This window comes from Melanerpes formicivorus, unplaced genomic scaffold, assembly GCF_026170545.1.
Source record: "Melanerpes formicivorus ecotype bairdi unplaced genomic scaffold, bMelFor1.0.p_v2 SCAF_20, whole genome shotgun sequence".
NCBI classification, from domain to species: Eukaryota; Metazoa; Chordata; class Aves; order Piciformes; family Picidae; genus Melanerpes; species Melanerpes formicivorus.
The window spans coordinates 840,002-862,050 of NW_027142372.1; the positions used below are offsets into that span (position 1 = coordinate 840,002).

The window sequence follows — 22,049 nt, forward strand, 5'->3', positions numbered from 1 at the left end:
GAAAAGGGCCCGCCCCGCTCCGCCCACCTGGCCGACAGCAGGGTCCGCCCCGCCCCCGCAGGCCTCAGCAGCCGATCGTGGAGAGCGCGAGCTGTGGGCGGGCTGCTCGCGCCGTCTCTCCTCAGGCGGCGTCGTGGGGAACCTGCGTTCCCTTAGGCGGCCCCGCTCCGTGACCCGCCGCGCAAAAACCTTACTGGGTGATGGCCTCGGCTGCCGCGGTCCTGTCCCGGCCCAGGCCGTGTGAGGCAAAGCGGACAGGTAGGTAGGTAGGGAGGGCACCCCACAGGGCTGTTCTGGGGCCTCAGGTCCCCGCTGTCAGGAGGCATTCGGAGAGGGGTGAGTTCGTCTGTCGCACAGGGCTGCATCTACGGTTGCAGGATCCTGATGATGTTTTCTAAAAGTAAATTGAGGGGCTTTCCCGCAAAATTTATGCGTAAAAATAGGTACCTATAGGTGTCACTGTCAGAATGGTTTAAGGAAAACCACAAATACTTGGAAAAGCCAGGAATTTTAGTATTGCATAGTCAAGGGGCTGGGCGTCTACTGTAAAAGATAGTGGCCCAGCTGTGCTTCAGGCAGTGCCTGACTAATGTGGCAGCGAATTGGTACAGAGCGTCACTGAGGTCTGGCGTTTGGCAATACCGAAAAAAAAACCATTAGAACTTCAAGCATGTAACAAGAACAGGTAAACTTGTAATTAGCATAATTGAAAACCAGGAGAGGTATAAGCCTTTGTGCCTCAGCAGTACCAGTTAGTAGGAGTTACGTGCTCAGTTTGGAGTACACATTGGTTGGTGTCTGGCTGGGAATGGGGACTGATCAAGGGTATCCACAGAAACAGAAGCTTGGAACCAATGTCATCACCTCTCCTCATCAGTTTGGGTTGTGCTGATGAGCAAGACAAGGTTCCTTAGGTTCACATATTTATTCCTGCTAGCCATGTTACCAATTTACCTTCAGGGCCAAGCTATTTCTGATAGAGTTACTTTGCAACTAAGTATCACAGCTCCCTACATCCCTCCATGTGTCTGCTAAATTTCAGAAATATTCCTACCTTGAATGATTAATACACAGCATGAACACTATTACAAAGAAAGACATGGGAGTGAGAGACAAATAGAAAACTACTGGTTGCTCCTATTGGCTATATGCACTTTAAAGTACAAACTGAAGCTATGGTTGCCTCACTGACTTTAGCATTTAATATTTGTAATTCTTGCAGAAAGATCTTGTCAAAAAGATCTGTACATGAAGGCAGAGAACAGCCTATTGACAGGAGTTTAGAAAATGATGGAGGTGGCTTGGCATTGACATGGAAGGAGGAGAACACATCTTCCTGAAATAAGGCAGAGGAAGAAAAATGCAATCAAGGAAGCTAAGACTAGGTCTAAATCTGGAATGCCTTTTTCAAGGAAACTGCCAACACCTTGTATATTTAAGAGTGGAAAGGTGTCAACATCCAATAAACCCAAAGGCCTGTTCCAAGGACAGGTGCTTAGTCATCATGCAAGCCTTGACTTGAAATGACCTCCTACTAAAACTACCAGGTATGCAAGTATGACTGACTTGATTGCAACACTGATTCTGGTACAGGAATTAAATGCTACAAAATGCAGCAAAGGACCTTAAGGAAGGATAAAATCATATTTAAAGGCAATTGATTTCAGTCACTCACAGTTATTCTCTCATGTCTCTATACTCAAAAGCCCTGAAACACACATGTCCAAGGAATGGCAGCTGTCAAGTCCTCACAACATCTCTTGAGTTCCTTAGGGCAGTATCAAAGCAGTTTATAGTCATACCTTCTATGCCTTTCAGGAGTGAGCTATTCTGGTTTGTTTTTGATGTTTTTTTGGTGGTGGTTTTGTTTTGGTGTTTTGTTGGGTGGGTGTTTTTTTTTTTATTTCACCCTCTGTAACTTTTGGGCAAGCTCACTGCCTGTTGTCTTTGTTCCCTGTTTTAGTATCCTCCTGCTAAGCTGACAAAAAATAGGAATGGCCATATGACTTGCTGTGAACTTGTTGCTATCCTCCTGTTACTGGAAGGCAGACCTTCTGCTGATAAGGCATTTCTGCTGTAGGCCTCTCAGAGCACAGGCTGGATGTAAACACTACATTTGTCAGCCTTTACCAGTTTGACTGCACTTATTTGTGTCCTTGATTATCATATCTAATTTTTTGTTACCATTGCCTTATTGGTTCTACTAAAGTTATCACATAGAAACAGTTCCATACTCAGTTGAAACTAATCTTAATACTTCTTTTATCAATATCTGTGCTGTTCTGACAGCTGGGAATATCTTCACACCTCACTAAAACCTTGCCATCTTACTCTTCTCCAGGGAAAGTCTGCTAAGCACATAATTGCTATCTCTCCTTTTCTGCTGATGAATCAAATAGTTGTTATAGTGAGTTATTTCTTTTGTTGTCAGCTTTTGGGACATCAGGACCATTCAGGTTCTCTTATGAGGAGAGACTGAGACACCTGGGGCTCTTTAGCCTGGGAAAGAACAGACTGAGATCTGATCAATGCTGATCAATTAACTAAAGGGTGGGAATTATGAGGATGAGGCTGGGCTCTTTTCAGTGGTGGCAAATTGTAGGACAAGGGCAGCAGGTACCAACTAGAACACAGGAGGTTTCACTTGAACTTAAGGAAATGTTTATTTCCTGTGAGGGTGCTGTAGCACTGGAGTAGGCTGCCCAGAGAGATTATGCAGTTTCCTTCTGTGAAGACTCGAAGCCTTCCTGGACCTGTGCAGCCTGATCTAGGCAAGCCTGTATTAGCAGGTGGATTGGACTAGATGATCTCCAGAGATTCCTTCCGACCTCCACCATGCTGTGATTCTGTGAAAATGTTAATTAAACTTTTTGTAAGGTTGTTTAAATATACACAGCAAATTTCTATTTTCACATTGTCTGGTCCTACTGTCACACCAACAAACACGGGAAACTTCACACACTGAAGAGTCCCTTAGCATTGAGTTACAGTTGATGATAGAGTGCTCTTAATTGAGTCACTGTAGCTGTTTCTAAGTGCTCTTTTGTTAGAGGAGCAATCCAGCTCTCCACAAAGAATGACTTGACAGCAGGGCATTTGTAGATTAACAGCAATTTGGGAACACAACCACTTGTAGACACATGACAGAATTCTACCAGTCATCTTCCAAGGCAAATGTAAGGAATAACAGAACCAACAGCCTTAAGTTGTGCCAAGGGAGGTTCAGGCTGGGTATTAGGAAAAATTTCTTCACTTCTTCCTCAATGCTGCTTCGTCAAGCATTGGATCAGTCTGTCCAGGGAGGTGGTAGAGTCACCATCCCTGGAGGTATTTAGAAGACACATGAATGTGGTGCTTGGTGATTAGGGGCATGGTTTAGTGGTAATCATTTAGCAATGAGTGGTGGGATTGCAAGGTCTAGGCAAGCATTTGGATGTGATCTCAAAGGTCTCCTCCAGCCTCAACAGTTCTTTCTGTAACTACAAGTCTAAACTGCCAGTGAAATGCCAGGAACCTTATTATACAAAGTACATTCTATATACTACTGCCTTCACATGTTTTGTATCCAAAAGCTGGCTAGGAATAAAAAAGGAAGTTGTTACAGTTGAAACTACTGATGAAAGCCATACTGCACCTTCTTCACTTGCATATGAGAAAAAAATCAGATCCATTCTCCAGTTTATTACCCCTGTGGAGATTTTGTTTAATGTGCATAATCAGTCTTGTAAGAAAATATTCTTTATTTCTTTCAAAAAACATTCCCAGAAATAAACTGTATTAAACACCAGAAACTAGAATATCAGTAGCATTATCTTTACTTAAGACTCCCTGAGGGCTTACACTGGCAACTTGAACCATGAATTGAATGTGAGTTTGCTCACTGATTATTTGAAAGAAACAAACCTTACAGAAACCTGATATTTACTTAAATATCTTTTATTTGATTGCACAGAATTCTGCTTGCTTCTGGTCCTTGCCTTTTAAGTAGTGTTTATATCAGCTCAAATGACCCCAAAACACAATTGTACTGAGCTAGACATACTGGTATAAAACCAGCACATTTCAAAGATGTAAAGGCAACCTGGGATGGCACAGATCTCTGTAGGCAGAAGCCCGTGTCAGCACATTCCCTGTTATTACTGTGGTTCACTTGGGGATTTAACAAGTTTTTAAAAGTTTAACAATCATCTTCAGTCATATCTTTCAGAAACATGCTGTCTTAACTTTATCACCTCACAAGATTTTACCAGCTATCCTAATTTTATTTCTGAGTTTGCACCAACACAAATTATTCCTGAGAACCATAAATCGGCCTTCATGAACACGAGAACTGTGAAATACAGACACTTGCAGAAGCCTCTTTAACGAGAAAGGAGGCAAAAGATTTAATGTTTACTATTGTGTATACAAAGAGTGACATCTGGGTCAATTTGCAGTGGTTTGCTTTCACCATCTTGTGACTGAGCGTATAGATAGCATCTGCTGTCCATTCAGTTTTTTTCCTGCAGACATCAGTATGACATCTCTTCTTGGATTCCCCAAAATTCTCTTTGTCTTTGGAAAGTGTTGTAATACAGATATGTGACATTTCTTTCCTTCCAACCACCAAGCATCACAAACCAGCCCAAGTATTCAGCTTTAGTAGGTTATTTTCATCTGCACAATTCTGAACTCGTGTCCAAGACCAGGAGGGAATAGCCTGGTGAGAAGTTGTCAGGCCTACCCAGAAACCTCCATAAACCAATGCATTGATAAAACTTGACATATGCAGAGGCATAAGGAACTTAGGAAGGCAGTTTTAGTTTGCTATAAGTAGTCTGATTCCATCAAGTTTGCATTCAGAACAGCACAAAAGGAGCCATTATGTAGAACACCAGACCAGGCAGAAAGGGACCTGGGGGTACTGGCCAATAGTAGGCTGAACATGAGCCAACAGTGTGCCCAGGTAGCCAAGATGACCAATGGCATCCTGGCCTGTATCATGAACATTGTGGCCAGCAGGAGCAGAGAGGTCATTCTGCCCCTGTACTTGCACTGGTTAGGCCACACCTTGAGTCCTGTGTCCAGTTCTGGGCCCCTCAGTTTAGGAAAGATGTTGAGTTGCTGGAAGGTGTCCAGAGAAGGTCAACAAAGCTGGGGAGGGGTTTGGAGCACATCCCTGTGAGGAGAGGCTGAGGGAGCTGGGGTTGCTTAGCCTGGAGGAGAGAAGGCTCAGGGGAGACCTTATTGCTGTCTACAGCTACCTGAAGGCAGGTTGTAGCCAGGTGGGGTTGGTCTCTTCTCCCAGGCACCCAGAGCAAGAGGACACAGTCTCAAGCTGTGCCAGGGGAGGTTTAGGCTGGATATTAGGAGGAAGTTCATTATAGAAAGAGAGATTGGCCATTGGAATATGCTGCCCAGGGAGGTGGTGGAGTCAACATCACTGGAGGTGTTTAGGAAGAGACTGGATGGGGTGCTTGGTGCCATGGTTTAGTTGATTAGATGGTGTTGGGTGATAGGTTGGACTTGATGATCTCAAAGGTCTTTTCCAGCCTGTTTAATTCTATTCTATTCTATTCTATTCTATTCTATTCTATTCTATTCTATTCTATTCTATTCTATTCATTAGTGAATACAGATTGTTTTAAAGAAGCTGGGATTTTTCTATCCCTTTATAATTCTGTCTGTGCCCCAATGATTTCCAGTGCTGCTTGATACAACAGATTTGTGCTTCTAAATTTTCCTACATCATCAGGAATCCTGGCCATTGCTTAAATGTGATTTTGTTTTGAAAAAGCAACACCAAAACAAAACCATACAGCAACAATATGGTCTTCCTTCACTGTCTGCAGGTCAAGGTAATTCTTCAGGTTTTGTTTAAATAATCATCAGCCTTTAGACTCCACTCAGGAGGCAGAAAGTAAGTTTAATCATTTCCTTCCCAAAGCTGGCTTGAGGCCCAGTTGCATTCAGTCAGTCAGACCTATACAATGTATTTTGATTTTAGTACAGTTGTAACTGCCCTGTAATAACATATGTTGCAGCTGACCTGAAAGGTGGGCAGTCACAAACATCTATTTTTTTGTAACAGCTGAGTGTGCCCTGGGAGGATGCTGGGTTTGTTTTGGTTGTTCTTTAGGGTTTTGGTTGGTTGGTTTGCTTGTTTGTTTTTCTTTAAATAGCTATACTGGGTTATGTAATAATGTTTCTTAGCAGTAAAACTTTAAATATAGATGATTCCATAAATATGCCAGATTAAGTTCAATTTATAGCTCAGTTTTGTTAAATTAGCTGGAGGAGAATTCCACCTCTGGGCTGCCTAAAGAGATGTTTGATTTTTTTACCTTTAGCAAAGATGTTTGGGGTTTTTTTAAATCCCCTACTGGACAGATTTAAATGGTTTTTAGTGTTTGTTAAACAGCACTTGTTAAACTCAAGCAGTAATTGTGTATAAGCACTGTAGCATAGTCACAGAACACAATTTGCCATGCATTTGAACCAGGGTTGCAAAGATACTTTCCCTTCCTTTACCTTCTCCCTGCTTCCTCAGCACATCATGTTCACCTCCATATTGTTCCAACACTGCTGCTCACTAGCAGCAGGACTATAAACAAGACCTGATGTAGGTTCCTCCATGCTTTTCAGGCTATATTTGGTTACAGAACAGAGATAGAAAAAAGGGAAGAGGGAAGATGGAAATGCAGGCTCATATGAATATCAGTGTTAAATATCAGGGCCTAGCCATTAGCCAAGGTAGGATATCCATAATCAGCATATCACTATCATTGATCTTATCTTCAAAACTTTAATCTGTATGACACAGATCATATTACTCTCTTGGCTCATGATGTGCTAATGCAAGTCAGTTGATCTTTTTAAGTCATCCATGTAATAGGGCTTGATAGTAAACTGTGTTTATCTAATGACTGATATACTGAATTGCAGAATTCCTACTCAAAGATAATTTTGTTAGAATCTAGGAATAAGGAATTATTAGCCAGAATGCTAATACTTATGAACTGGGAGTTTGGTTCAAGATTTACTCAGAGTGGGTGTTGTGGGCTGGACCACTGAAGAATTTTCAAATTGAAGCTAAGCAAAATAAGGAATTAAAAAAGATAATAAAAGGCATCACAGGAAGATGGAAAGAGGAGATAGAATTTTCTGTGGGATGAATATATGAGGAAAAGACTTGGAAATATATTTATGTCATGAAAACTGAGTAGGCTGAACCCTCAGGGACAGATTATGTCTTGCACAAGTTCCCATAAATTGCAACAATTTCCCAGCATGTTGCGTGAATGGTAGAACCTGAAATTTTTTGCTGTGCAGAGAAACTGTTTGTGCCCTCTGAGGCAAAAAGCTAACAAGGTGGTTTTGATCTGCAGGCAAGGCACTTTTCAGGTGAAGAGAAGATTTAGAGAAAAGCAGAATTCAGCATACTGTTATTTTAAGGCTAGCATGTCTTACAAGAGTGTAAGAGTGGCTAGAGCACAGTGACATACTTGTCAAGGAAAGCAGCAAAAATCTTGTTTGTCATGTGGTATGAGTCAAACAGCAGCATTTCAGGATTGTAGGCACCTGTAATGAAAGGGCAAGGAGACCACTGTTCTGGTGTTTAATAAGCAGCTTCATCCAGTGTCACACCTTGTTTGGTACCCTAGTTGGGCAGACTGTCAGGGAAGTGGCTGAGAAATACTGGGCTTAGGAAATTTGCTAGCTGAAAATTACTGCTGAGAAGATACAATGCTGCAAAGACCAGAGCCAAGCAACTACCGACAAAAGTGAATCCATTTATGGAAACATGTGTCCAGAAGAACTGAAAATTATGTCAATCATTTAGAAAGTTTTTGAGGAGAATGTTGGTCTTTGTCTAGTCTCACAAAGGTTTCACTCACTCATTTTCAGTTCAAACACTGAAGGACAGAAAAGCAGCTGACTGATCATATTTGGTGAGAGATTTCACTTCAGCCTGTGAGAAACAACCTGAGAATTCCTCTTTAGTGGGTGCATTGAAAAAATAACTGATGGGAGCTTAACTGTTTAAAGGATATGTAAAGATTTTTCTTCCCCTTCATTTTATAATTATGGCTCTTTGGAGTATGCAATCCCACTGAGATGTAGTTATCTTGGATGTAGAGATGTAGTAATAGACCAAATATTTATTTTCTATGCTTCAGATCCACATATCACATTAAAAACTAGATATGAGTAGGAAAACTGACTGCTGTTCAGAACTAAATAAGAGTGACCCAATTTCTACTGAGCTTTCTTAATTACTCTTGAAAAAAAAGCAGAGCAGATTAGCAAAATTAATTGCTCAGATGTGAATTTCTGCTGTCAGTGCGTGTAAAAAATAAATGCCTGATACACTATTTGGCTAATGCCACTTTCTAAAGAGAGAGATAATTTACTAATGCACCTGAATTATCAACAGACACACACTATTCCATCCCCTGGGCATGTTCAGTTAAAAAGTGTTGCTTGATGATTCCTGTAAGGACGTAGTTCCCTCCTAAGCTGAGGGACACAAGCAGTTGGAAATGGTTAATCATGGGAAAATGGTTTAATCGGTAGCATCATGAGTAGTGTTGCATCAGCCTGTGTGAAACAAGTCAGGGCAAAACTATAGGAAGGGACTTCTGAAGGTTGTTATTCTAATCATTGTGTTCAAATCACAGCCAGCATGAGACTTAAATCAGGACAGTTATTCTGATAGTTCTGTTAGGCAAATAATACAAGCAGAATGTAAAATGACAATTTTAACATTTTTTCACCATTTTATTTAACTCATTTCTGGGATTAACACCCGAGTTTTAAACAAGAGGCAGTGAACTAACTGGTCACATTTTGGACTGAAAAAGAGTACTTTAGAGGTGTTTGTGGACATATTAGAAAGGGGAAGCTTGCCAGGGACTAGACATACTACTTCGAGAGAAGGGATTTAGCAGAACAAGTTTGGGTTGTTTTGTTTTTAAATGACAGGATATAAATGGCTTGAGATGCTTTAAATCTTGCTACTGTGCTTCATCAGTATGATTCTAGAATAACACTCAGAAGAGTTTCTTCATGGTGTGGTAAGAATCATTTGGCTATCAATGTTTGGGAGCAAAGCTGCTCAGATTACAAGCTGAAGAACGGGCTATCATATGACATGAAGACAAATTTGCTGCTGAAAGCAAGAAACATATGAGCTTTGCTGGGGCAGATAAATTGGTCTCATGGTTTCCTGTTAAAGGATATAGCATCATGAGGCAATTTCAACTCTTCCACTTGGATTTCATCCTAACACAACTTGTGAGAACAGTTTTGCTGTGGCAATGATGCCTTGCTTAGTAGAAGCCAATTCTGTCAAAGATCCTGTCTCCTACTGGTTTATTAGGTATTTCCTCATTTTGGCAAGCTGCCAGACAGCACTGATTTATTCTGGTGTGCTTACAAGTGACAGTGCTCAGGTAACGAAAAGGCTAACGATGTTCCAAATTTAAGTTCATGTAAGTGTGCTTTAGAGTCATGCTCTTGATATCTGTATAACCTTGTATAGAGAACAGTATTAAATGATGACAAAATAACCTAGCAAACCTCCTGAACTACAGATTCAGCACAACATTGTTCAACACCTGAATCAGAGAACTAGATCATGGGTAAAATTTGTGACAGGATCTGTAATTTATCATGAGGGGGACCTTTAATAATTTCATCAGATGATGCTCATCAGCAGTGTCTAGCCATGCTTGCCCTACCATGTAGTCTGTTTTTCACTGGGTAACAAACTCATTGCTCAGTATCAGGAGATGCTGCACAGAGCAAACATTGTGCCATTCTAACATGAAGCCCATCCAGTGAAGAGCCACAGCAGCAGAGCTAGAGAAATAACTGTTGTGATATTGTGGTTGGATGCCACACAACTTGGTTAAGATGTAGCCACTCAAAAGATAGAAAAACATCAGTCATGAAAAAAAAAATACACATTTGCTGTGCAGGGGAAGAACTGATATTAAAGAGATAACCTTCAATACCAGTGAGAACTAACTGCTTCCCACACAGATAAGTGTAACAAAACACAAAGCTGCCAAGAAAAAAATAACATACAGAGTTTTTAAAACTGTCCTTCATGCAGCACCAGATAACGGTGCATTTAAACAAGACTTGACTTGCAACAGTTTAAGCACAGAATAAGACACCCAGCAAACAGACACGGAGCTCTGCTACATAGAGGACAACCTATGGTTTAAGGATTACAAGTTAATTGCATCACATGAGGATTTCTATGGTTGTGGAGCATCTGGAGTAAATGAAGAAAGAGCAACACATCACAGTGACCTTTTGAACCAAGTCTTCTGAATGCTAGAGCATAAACTGATATTGAGGAAAATAAAAACTAATTATTATATTTGTGGTTTGAGTTTAAACTAATCCAAATATATATATATATATATATATAAAGTTACATTTGACAGAACCAAGCCCTCATTTTTACACTGTAGCAGACAAAAAGACAAGATGAGGGATCTTAGCCTCCCTGTAACTTGGTTTCCCTCTTTCTCCATCTGCCACACACTGCAGTTAATTGAACTCGAACTTGAGAACTTGTGCTCCTCTGTCTCAAAGATAATATTAAAAAAGTGAATGAAGGGAGAAAGGTGACAGTGGAATCATTTCTATGTAGGGAGTGATCCTGTATGCAAGAACTCTTCAGTCTGGAAATAAGAAATAACTGACAAATGTAGGGTTTAATCAAATAAGGACTATGGAAAGGATGACCAGGGATCAACTATTCACTGTTTGTTCCAACATGTGAGCTGTGGGGATCCAGATGAGGCCAGCAAATAAACAAAAGGAGGTGGATCTTCAAACAGCAGGTGTGAAAGCTGCAGTGCTAATAGTGTATATGAGTTCAAGGATAGACCTAGGAAGTCTATAGAGTAAATGTCCACAAAGCTTTATTAGAGTAACCATACCTGACTCAGGAAGCTCCTCAGCTGTCATTGTCCACATGCCAGAGAATATGTGGGACAAGTATATTTACACATGGCTTGTTCTTACATTCTTCTCTAGGCGACTGCTTTTGGCTGCCACCACTGACAAGATACTGGGTTAAGAGGACTTTTTGGTCTGACTCAGCACTAGAATATCTGAAATAAGAGTGCTTAAACCTAGATCATGTTGTTAGGCTCAAGAGTCAAATTTAAGAATAGTAGGAGATCAGATGATTTAGAGTCTATTAGCCTTACATTCTATTAAAATCCATAAATAATTGGAATTTCAACTAAGTTAAATGGTGCTAACACTTTCTGCCAGTGAAAAGTTCTTCTTCAATTAATGGAGATGTCATCATCATTCACAGCCATTTCTAATATTAAATTAAAATTTTGGAGAAGCAATAGATCACATTACACAGAGAGAGAAAATTACCTGTGCCTGAAGATTGCATCTCTTACACTTTCTGTACAGTGCATTATGTCTGTGCTCTGTACATGTCTGTTGTAGCTCTGTGTGGCGTCTCAGAATCAATCCTCTCTACTTTGTATTTCAGATTAAGAATGCTTGGACAAGATCATTCTGAAGAGCAGTGTGGTACAAGGTGCTAGCTTCTCTAGATATTCAAGACAACCTACTAGGTGTGCTGAATACTGAATGGTGAGTGTGCAAGTGTTCCTCTGCAAGTTCTTTAGCTAACATCTCTATGAAATCAGTACAGTCTCTCTACTCTCAGCACAGCTAACCAGCCTTCTGATGCAAGATCACAAAACCAAGAGCTCAAGCTCAACGCTTGTGTATTAAAGGAATTAAATGACTAGGAAGTTGTTCAAATCCGCTTAGCAGGGTTGTTTCACAGCATGAGTTTGCAATTTGATCTGCTTTTTAAAGAGACTACAAGAACGCAGCAATGGAAACTACACTGAAGGAGCAATTAATATAATTGCCAAACTTTGTTACTTCAGAGACACAGGAAAAAAAAAAGGTTCCAAGTTATTTCTGTTGCAGAGGGAGCTGCCTTTATTGTATTAGTTACAGCAGAATGTAACTTTGCAAGTGGACATAGAATAAGGGAGCTAGATATAGAAGTGTTAAGAAATAACATGATGTGCAAGACAGAAAAGATATCGTGATTTTTGTCTATATGAATAAATTAGAAACAACACTGAAATTGAAGTCACGATCATCTAACCTTCACATGCAAAAGAATCAATTTTGTGGGTCTCAGCCTTGAAAACTGCCCCACGTGCAGAGAAATGCTACACCTGCCTGGCCAGGGAGGTGGTGGAGATGGTTCCCCAGTGCCACCCTGTGTTGAAAACGCATAACTACACGGACAGATCGTTTTACGCAAGAGTACGCTATAGGAAATGCTGTATGCCACGTTTACATGCAGAGCCACAGCTGCCATCTGTCTGCAGCACATGCACACAGGTTTGGTTCTTTTAATCACAGGTCCTTCACTAAGAGATACACAGATAAGGATTGACTCCCATTGCACTGTTGAATAACAATTAGACAGTGATCCTATAGTAATACAACTTACAGATGCAACCCAAGCAAATGGGGGGAGAGTAGCAGTAGGTTTAGCTAAACAATAAAGGAAAATCAAGTAATATTTGGTAGCAAATCATCAAGGCAGTATTTGACATCACTAGTTTATTACTCAAAAGGAAGAATATATAAGCAATGTATTTGATTTACCCAGTAGCAATTGTGATGTCAGATGTACCAGTGTAGATAAGGATTTTGACTAACAGTTTGTCTACGTACAAATAGCAGCTTAGTGCTAGCTGATGTAGAACAGGCCAAACTGTCACCTTAAATTGTAACATAAATAATACAATTACTGTTTGAAAGCTTGTACTGTGAATAATTACAACTACATACATTCTGAATAATGTTGAGAAAAGGCGGGGTTTTTTTTCCATAATCTCTGCATAATTATTATTCATATACCTGCTTATAGTCAGAATGATAAATACAGATCTCCACTATCTTAATTAGCACCTCTGCTCTCTCATGAACCTGGTATGTCTGTATGAGGAAAATGTTTCACCATATATTTGAATAGTTTCACAGCTGCTGCAAATGCGTTCTGATTGCCCATGTTCTTTCTGTTTTGGTGACAAGAGTACCAACAGGTAAACTTGTATCGATGCACATATAACAAGTGCAAGTTATAATGCAGTTTTCCCTGAACAGAACAGAGAGAGAATCTTTTCTCTGGATAGTCTTATAAAACTATTGTTATTTGCTACTCAGCTGTGAAAGAGATATCATTTTTGTAACAGTACTAGAAGACTAATTAACAGCAGTGCACACGGCACAGAATATTTCAAACTTTCTATTTGTAATGCAAGGTACACATCTTTTATTACCTTCTGGAACTGATCTCAGGGCAGCTCTTCACTAAGTTATTTTCCCTGGTGATAAAGAAGCACTAAGAGTGTTCTCATTTGTATTTACTACCTCATGGGCTGCTGTCACAAACAGTTCAAGAGCTTAGAAGTGTCTGGTACATGTCTTCTCCTACATTGCACTTTCCTTTGCAGTAATTGCAGAGCAGAGGCATTATTGGCTGCTGCACACCACCATAAGATTCTGTTTCTGTAGAAATCCTCCTGTAGTCAAGAAAACAACATTCGGATTGCCATCAACTAGCCCATAGTTCTCTAATCGAGGCAAAGTGTGCTGCATCCACACTGTCATTAACAGTTTGTTAATGTTTGTTTTGAATTTGTTGTTGGACAGCTATTGCAGTCCTGTGGATACCTGCCTTGTTTCAGTAGCTGCAGGACTAAGGGGTTTAGACTAATAACTTTTTCCCTTCTGCATTGGCAGGCAAACAAGGTTAATAACATCAGTTTCTGGCACCACAGCAGATACATGATACTTGCTAATCATTAATGTACAACCACATACTAGCCAAACATCCATCAATCCTTCTGAAGACAACATTTAGAGAAGATGTAAAATGTCTTTTTGGTACAGTTATTCACACAAGTTACAAAATGTGGATTTCCTCAGCACCACCACTCTGTAATTGTTACAGGCAGGCTCTTACTGCACAGAGGGGTGGATGCTTGCCCAGGGACTCTCAGCAGTTTGAAGTAAAATTCCAATTCTCAGAATAAATCTGCAAAAGCTATAAATATCCATTTTACATTTAGTGGTCCAAACACAGCTGTCTGAAAATGTGGTGGCAGTGTAACTTACAGACCATCCACTAGAGGGAAGCTCATGCATGCATCCAATGAAACAAATACTTTGAAGGATTGAGACATCCTCCTAACGTTTAATCTAAAGCAAATTGTGTTCAAAACATTTCATAGCAATAACAGAGTTCTTGATCTTGGAATGCTTTTGGAAATTATTTGCCAATCTACAGGTGATATTTAACAGAAAGCCTCCCATGTTGGTGGTAGAATTGTTGCACTATGTATAATAAGCATGCACACAACAATTCACAGATAAAGACCTTTCTTTAAATAAAAAAAAAAAAAACAAACCACAGAGATGCAGCCTAATATCCCTGCTCTTAATAGAATTAGACCAAATTAGACCAGAGCTCATGAGGTCCAAAGTCCAGCTGCATGCTCATGCATTAAAAGCCCCACCTGCATTTCATCACTATAAGATACGGAGTTGTTTAGCTGCTGTTGTGTTTACCATGTTATGGAACATGCCACACTGCTCCCCTGGTTAATGGAAATATTTCTTAAATTTCCTTTTAAGTTTGTATACTACTGGTATAGATTTGACAAGTAACAGACACTTCTGGAGACTATTCAAGACATCTTACAAGCACTCAGGTTTTCACAGTTGTGCGTAGCTCTTCAGAAGCATGCTCCCCTTCTAATACTAAGTAATTTCTGTGATATTAAGTATAGTAGCATGTCTTCACAGTCTTACTCAAGGAGGTCTTGCATTTCAACACCTGTCTGGGATCTTTTTTGAAAGAGAATTCCCAGGCTGTTGCTGCAATTCTGAGATTCTTTTGTTTTTATGTTTAAATGAAAAATGCAGCCAGGGGCAGAGGCCATTTAACAAACAAGACTTTGGCTGAAGTGGAAAGACTTGTTTCTGAAAAGTGTAAGGACAGAAACTTCAGATGTTCAGCCACTGTATTAGAACTGTACTAACACTGATACCAGTAGTACAAACAACTGCTTTGTGCCACCAAAAGTAAAGTTTTAAGGAGGAGAGTCTGAGAGAGGCATTACACGAGGAGCACACAGGTTCTTTCAGGAGTCTTTGTCAGAATGAGGACTGGGCACAGGGTTGTAGTTACAATTAGAGCTTAATTATGACATAATTTTAAGTATCAGCATAGCTTATTGTTACCTCAAATTTCTTATGGTTAGTTTGGTTTTTGTTACAGAATTATCAACAATTATCATAGCATTCAGTTAAGCAGAATATTTAGCTACCAGTAGAACTTTCCTGCTGTTTAGAGTCTTTAGTTACCCAGGCTTTTTTAGTCAATCTTGGCCCTCTGCAGATCAGGTCAAATTCTTAATATTCAGTATGTGATACATGAATAATCATCTAGATTCAGGCTTTACCTGAAAGAACCTACCTGTCTGTGTGGCATCATATGACAAGAGGTACTGTGCATCTCTTCTTCAATTTATTTTTTCCCCTCAGTAAAAGCCTGCAACTTAGTTCACCCTACATATGGCACTGGAAATAAAGCAAGCCCTTCCAAAGTTCTAGAGAAATGATTCATGCAATGGTGATTTCACTAGAGGAAGAGACATTGCCCAGCACTTTTTCTCATAAGTGGATTTTTACAAGTGGTTTCCAGAAGTTCCCTTTAGAATACAAACAACTGGCTTGGGTTTTTCTCCAGCCCATTTTACACTCAATGTAGTTAAAAATAAAAGGAACTGGAATCAAGTATCAGATTATGTCCAAATGAAAATCTTTATTACATAAATAGCATTTTGAAAACATAATACTTGACTTCAGTGGAGTTATTTTGGATTTGCATTTGATCTCATTACACTATTATGAGATCAAAAACAGCTAAGCTGATTTGGGGGTGGTGTTGCAATCCTTTTTCTGTGGTGAAACATACTTTTCAATTTAATATTATTCACTACATTTGCCAGTCCTGTAAAATTCTACCTCAGCACTTAAGGAAATAATCTGTATCACAGTCTTGAATTTGAGTCATTCATAACCCCTTTTTCTGTGCATTCTTTTCATGGAAAATAACCCTTCCAGTTTCACTTCTGTGACTCTTGAACACTTCTGTGGGTGCTGCTATTTTAGTTCCTCCAACTTTTTAGAAACTAACTTCAAAAGAAAATGTTTTGACATAAGGATAACTAAATTCTTCTGTATTCTTCAGCAAGACACTGGAGAACTTTGGGTTACCACAGGACTGAAACACTGCACTGACTACAAGTTTTCTAGGTTATCATGTCATAGCCTATTGCTGGCACAGCAGGAGGACAATTTAATACATTACCTGAGTATTTTGTCCTATAACCCTATATCCAAATTATTCTCATGGGGAATGTTTGGCCAGGCTGCAAGACTGCAGTTTCCCAGGGCACTGCAAATACAATTCCCATCCACTTTGTTGTACCAGTACATTCTTACAATAGGGCAAATGTTGATTTCCTTTATGCCATCACGTTTCTAAAGCACAATCAACTTTACTGCTTAATTTAAAACAAAAATAATTACATGAAGGCAGTAAGTACATTAATGTTTGGAAATTCACATCAAACATACAGTGCAGATCTGTGGTTTATCTGCCACTTCCATAAAATAAAATGTTGAGTTATTTATACAAACAGGAGTAGAACAACATAAAAAAAGGTTTCTTTCTTCTCACTTGCTGATCAGTAACTTTTACAAAGTAGCAAGTCACTTTAACAGGGGCACCACCCCTATTAAAGACCACCAACATGCTTTAAAATCTGCTGATGGATCTGTAACTAAAAGCAAAAACAGGTGCTGCACTGCATTTTTTGCTTGATGTGCAAAAATGCCTAGGCTTCCTAAACAAGACATCTGACCATGTATGGCAGTTCCTGTTAAGAGTGAACATTAGGATATGAGCTCATTTGCCGTGGTAGTCTGCAGAGATTAAGTTATAGAACTTCGTCTTGGGTAGTTCATTCAGACCCTCAAAAGCAGAGTGCAAAGCACTGGGGATATTTGCAACCAAGCCAAACTGAAGAACTCCCAGAATGAGCCAAGCTGAGGAAAGCAGTGTCTATTCAACATGGAATATTGTGAGGTCAGTAGCCTGCATAATACTGAGCTTGTCATTTATTATTGGGGCCCCTGGAAATTGCATCGTCATCTGGACTATTTGTACAAAGATGAAGAAAGTATCTCCTTCGGTCCTGTTGATTTTGAACCTGGCCATTGCAGATGTCCTTGTACTGATTACTTTACCAATCTGGATTTACTCCTTTGCTGACTCATGGGTTTTTGGAGTAGTCTTCTGCAAAATACTGGTTTTCATTATTTACTGCAGCATGTATGCAAGTATATTTCTAATTACAGCACTGAGCTTGGAGCGGTTAATGGCTGTGTTTTACCCTTTCACAATTCAGAGGTACAAAACAAAAGAAAAGGTTTCAATAATTGTGTTCCTCATTTGGTTCCTGTCTATTGCTTTTGGCACATCTATCATTCCATTTCAAGAGACAGAAGAAATGAACGGCAGCCTACAGTGCACATGTCGCAACTACTCTTCTAGTAGACAGAAAGTGTCCCATCTTTTGCTGGAGACTCTTGCAGGATTTGCAATCCCTTTTTTAATTATTTGCACTTGTTATGTGTGTGTTGCAAGAAGAATAACCAGAATGACTTACCAATCAAAGCAGCGATCAGAACGCCTCATTGCCAGCATTGTGGTGGCATTCATTTTATGCTGGTTCCCTCATCATCTCTTTAACATCCTAGATATTATTTCAGTCCAAATAGAACTCTCTAACGAGGAAATGTCTTTGGCGCTGGATGAAATCGTAGGCAGAGGAGTGTACATCTCTGGAGCGCTTGGATTCATCAGTAGCTGTATTAACCCTCTACTTTATGCTTTTGCGGCACGAAGATTTCAGAATCACCTGAGATTTGGCAAGATATCAAAGCTGTTTGAACAGATGAGTCATACTGTAACAGAGGAAGGCAAGAAAAAAAGTTTGTCTGAGACCAAACAAGAAGAGTCTTTGGGAAGCACAGAAAATCTCTAACAAGGAATATACATTTGATAAATAGTGTGGTTTTGTGTAATTCCTTCAGTAGTCTTTTCTCCTTGTGTTCTCCATTTCATTTATTAAGCAGTTTGGGTTGGTTTTGTTTGTTATGAAAGAATTGCCATGGACAACCTAGTTCAGTTCTAAAGTTAGTGTGCACATCATGAGATTAGCACTGTGGTGCCAAGAACCTCAACAAGGTGGCTAAAAGCTCATGCTGTAAGAGATACAGCATTTTTCTTTTCCATTAAAATGACTTGTGAGTTCTATAAAATCTGAGTGCAGAAAACAGATAATGACTGTATGTGGAAAATGGAGGCTTGGAAAGCTAAGACTAAGTTTTCCTTCTGAAAAAAAAAAAAAGTGTTCAATGCTCAAAGATCCTTCTATAATCTAAGGTTTTAAGTAAGCATACTTAAATTCTTGATATGAGCAAGAAAATTTTTAATATGACGTAAAGCTCTTGGGTAGATGGAAAATCTAAAGCTATCTTTTTTCAGTGCTTTATTTTGTTTTGAAAGTAATAAGCTATTTACAGGCAAGCTCATTTGTTGAATTATCTTCTGTTAATAGGTTTGACCAGGTTAAATGTGAACTGTTACGTGCCTCTTGAGAAACAAAACCCAAGAGGCACAAGACTTCTGTGTTGTATGGCAAGCAGTTAGAGACTTCATGCTGTATTTGATGTCAAATACCTTGCATACTCCAGTGGTAATTAAACTATTGATATATTAAATACATGCACTGTGAGTACCCTCAAAATGTTTGATTCAGTTAAGCTTCCAAGATATCTGTTAAATTACAGAGAAATTAGATCAAGTTCTGGTGACAGAAGAGGTCCTTGGTACTATTTTTTCGTGTAAGTATGGTAGCAGTACAAAGTTGTCCAGTATCGTAAGAACTTCACTTTGCCCTAAGAAATAAATACATTTAGTGCTTGCAAGGACCTTATTTTAGTTTTGTGAATGTGTGCAAACTCACTGGAAAAATGGCATGACATCAAGTGTTTGCTTTTGAAGTGTTTATTTCAGTAGTGCCTAACACTTTTCATGCTTACACTTGCGTAATTTTGAGTGGGAAAGTTGTAATAAGATCAAGATAACTGCTGATTACTAAGAAACATTGTAATTTCCTGTGCAGATGCTAAATAGCCATGTCATGTATCTCTTATAAAGAAATTGCAAATATTAACTAGAACTTCATTGCCAAAATGAGCATGCAGCAACTAAGGATATTTGAGTTGTATTAGTGTAGCTTGTAAAAAGAAATAAATATGGGGAAGTAAAATCCTTACTCGTTAACAGAATACTACTTCTCTAAACTGTGGACTTGTGTTTGTTATTCCTGCTTATTACAAAAAACTATTTTTTTCTTCTCAACAGAAGAAAAGTCCATACCAGCTGCAGCAAAGATTAAGCAGCAGATGAAATCCTCTGGATTTCACCCCAGAAATGTCTCTTTAATTGCCATTAGTATATTCAGTAGAGCCATGTGACATTACCTCATGATAAAAGGAGCAACTTTAGTTATCTACTGCATAAAAAAGTGAAGATGTATTTCCCAATATGTTCTTTAGATAGGAGTCACTCACTGTTCAACACCACCACAGAACAGATGAGGTGATAAGCACATGAGAACTGCAACTGAACTAGAGTTTTAAGCCACAGGGAGCTGAGAATTTCACAATTGACAGGTTGGGAAAGGACCCCAGCACAAGCTACCTGACCAGATTTTTTCTTTCTAGAGCTCTGTGCCTTATACCTAGCTATAGTTGATCTTTGTAGGAATTGAGTTAAGCCCTTAACCATGTTCATCATCTACCTCATGAATTAAGTAGTCTTCTTTTGTTGGTGCAATGTGTTATTCAGGAATCCTTTGGGGAGTACTGGCTGCATGCAAAGTGCCCAGATATGCCAAACCCAGTACAGACTATAAATAGAGTTCAGCAGCCAGATACATAGTCTGTACAATGCTGTCTACTGCAGTGGTGTTTAGGTTTTGGTTTTGTTGCTTTTTAAAATCAATGGGTAAGTCAGACTTTCCCCCCCCCTCCCCTCCCCTTTCCTTTTTATCCTCACAGACAAGTGAACTTTTCTGCTCAGGCTGCATCCTGCCCAGCATCCAGAAACCTTAACAGGGAAACTAGGAGCAGCCATAGATCAGTGAATACATCCTAAGGAATAGTGAAATGGTAGTTAGGGCAGGTTTGAATTGAGAGCTGTTACTCTGAAGATTCAGAATCCCTTACTACCAAGTGCTGCTCTTCCACTGAAATTACAGTATCTAGCATGGAAACCTGACCTAAGTTAACTGAAAAATGAGACTGTTTGTTCCGATCAACAGACCAGAAGTAGTATGTCAGCTATTTTTTTCACTTCTGTGCTTTGATAGCAGATAGCATTAATTCCCTGCCTTAAGATTGAATTCTCACATTTTTTTCAATAGAGTTAATTCTAGAAAACACCAATATGCACAGATTTCATGTTTCTGGTAACACAGCCAGGATGTGATTTGGTCCATAAGAGTGAACGTAGAACTATAAGCTGATGACATGGTTGACTGCTTCTTCCATCCACAAGAAGGGTCAGATGGAAGAACCTAGAAACTCCAGGCCTGTCACCCTGACCTCAGTGCCAGGGAAAATTATGGAGCAGATCATATTGGCAGCAATAACTGCACACCTGAAGGATGGCCAAGGGATCAGGTCCAGCCAACATGGATTTAGGAAGGGCAAATCCTGCCTCTCCTTCTGTGATCAGGTGACCCACCTGGTGGATGTGGGGAGGCCTGTGGATGTGGTCTCCCTGGACTTCAGCAAGGCCTTTGACACCATCCCCCACAGAAAACTGCTGGCCAAGCTGTCAGCTCATGGCTTGGACAGCAACACTCTGTGCTGGGTTAGGAACTGGCTGGAGGGCCAAGCCCAGAGAGTGGTGGTGAATGGTGCCACATCCAGCTGGCGGCCAGTCACTAGTGGTGTCCCCCAGGGATCAGTGCTGGGCCCCATCCTCTTTAATATCTTCATGGATGATCTGGATGAGGGGATTGAGTCAGTCATCAGCAAATTTGCAGATGACACCAAGTTTGGAGCAGGTGTTGATCTGTTAGAGGGTAGTAAGGCTTTGCAGAGGAACCTCAACCAACTGGACAGATGGGCAGAGTCCAACATGATGGCATTCAACAAATCCAAGTGCCGGGTGCTGCACTTTGGCCACAGCAACCCCATGCAGAGCTACAGGCTGGGGTCAGAGTGGCTGGAAAGCTGCCAGACAGAGAGGGACCTGGGGGTAGTGATTGACAGCTGGCTGAACATGAGCCAGCAGTGTGCCCAGGTGGCCAAGAAGGCCAATGGCATCCTCACCTGCATCAAGAATAATGTGGCCAGCAGGAGCAGGGAAGTCATTTTGCCCTGTACTTAGCACTGGATGGGCCACACCTTGACTCCTGTGTCCAATTCTGGGCCCCTCAGTTTAAGAAGGACACTGAGACACTTGAACATGTTCAGAGAAGGGCAACGAGGCTGGGGAGAGGCCTCAAGCACAAGCCCTACAAGGAGAGGCTGAGGGAGCTGGGATTGTTTAGCCTGGAGAAGAGGAGACTCAGAGGAGACCTTATTGCTGTCTATAAGTACCTGAAGGGTGGTTGTAGCCAGGAGGGGGTCGGTCTCTTCTCCCAGACAACCAGCACCAGAACAAGAGGACACAGTCTCAAGATGCACCAGGGGAGGTTTAGGCTGGAGGTGAGGAGAAAGTTCTTCACTGAGAGAGTCATTAGCCATTGGAATGGGCTGTCCAGGGAGGTGGTGGAGTCACCATCCCTGGAGGTGTTCAAGAGGAGATTGGATGTGGCACTTGATGCCATGGTTTA

General features: G+C 40.3%; 2 protein-coding genes across 2 annotated transcripts in view; both read left to right on the forward strand.

The window, feature by feature from the left end:
• The first annotated feature begins 158 nt into the window (after positions 1–158).
• ESRP2 (epithelial splicing regulatory protein 2) overlaps positions 159–22,049 on the forward strand; it is a 103,688-nt gene continuing 81,797 nt past the window's right edge. The window contains exons 1-2 of the mRNA XM_068150473.1: positions 159–258; positions 11,516–11,619. The gene's annotated coding sequence lies outside the window, so the exon portion shown is untranslated. The remainder of the gene's footprint in view (positions 259–11,515; positions 11,620–22,049) is intronic.
• On the forward strand, positions 16,988–19,478 carry LOC137447194 (leukotriene B4 receptor 1-like). The gene has a single exon (XM_068150486.1). The coding sequence runs from the start codon at positions 17,169–17,171 to the stop codon at positions 18,177–18,179; it is 1,011 nt and encodes a 336-aa protein (XP_068006587.1). The 5' UTR covers positions 16,988–17,168; the 3' UTR covers positions 18,180–19,478.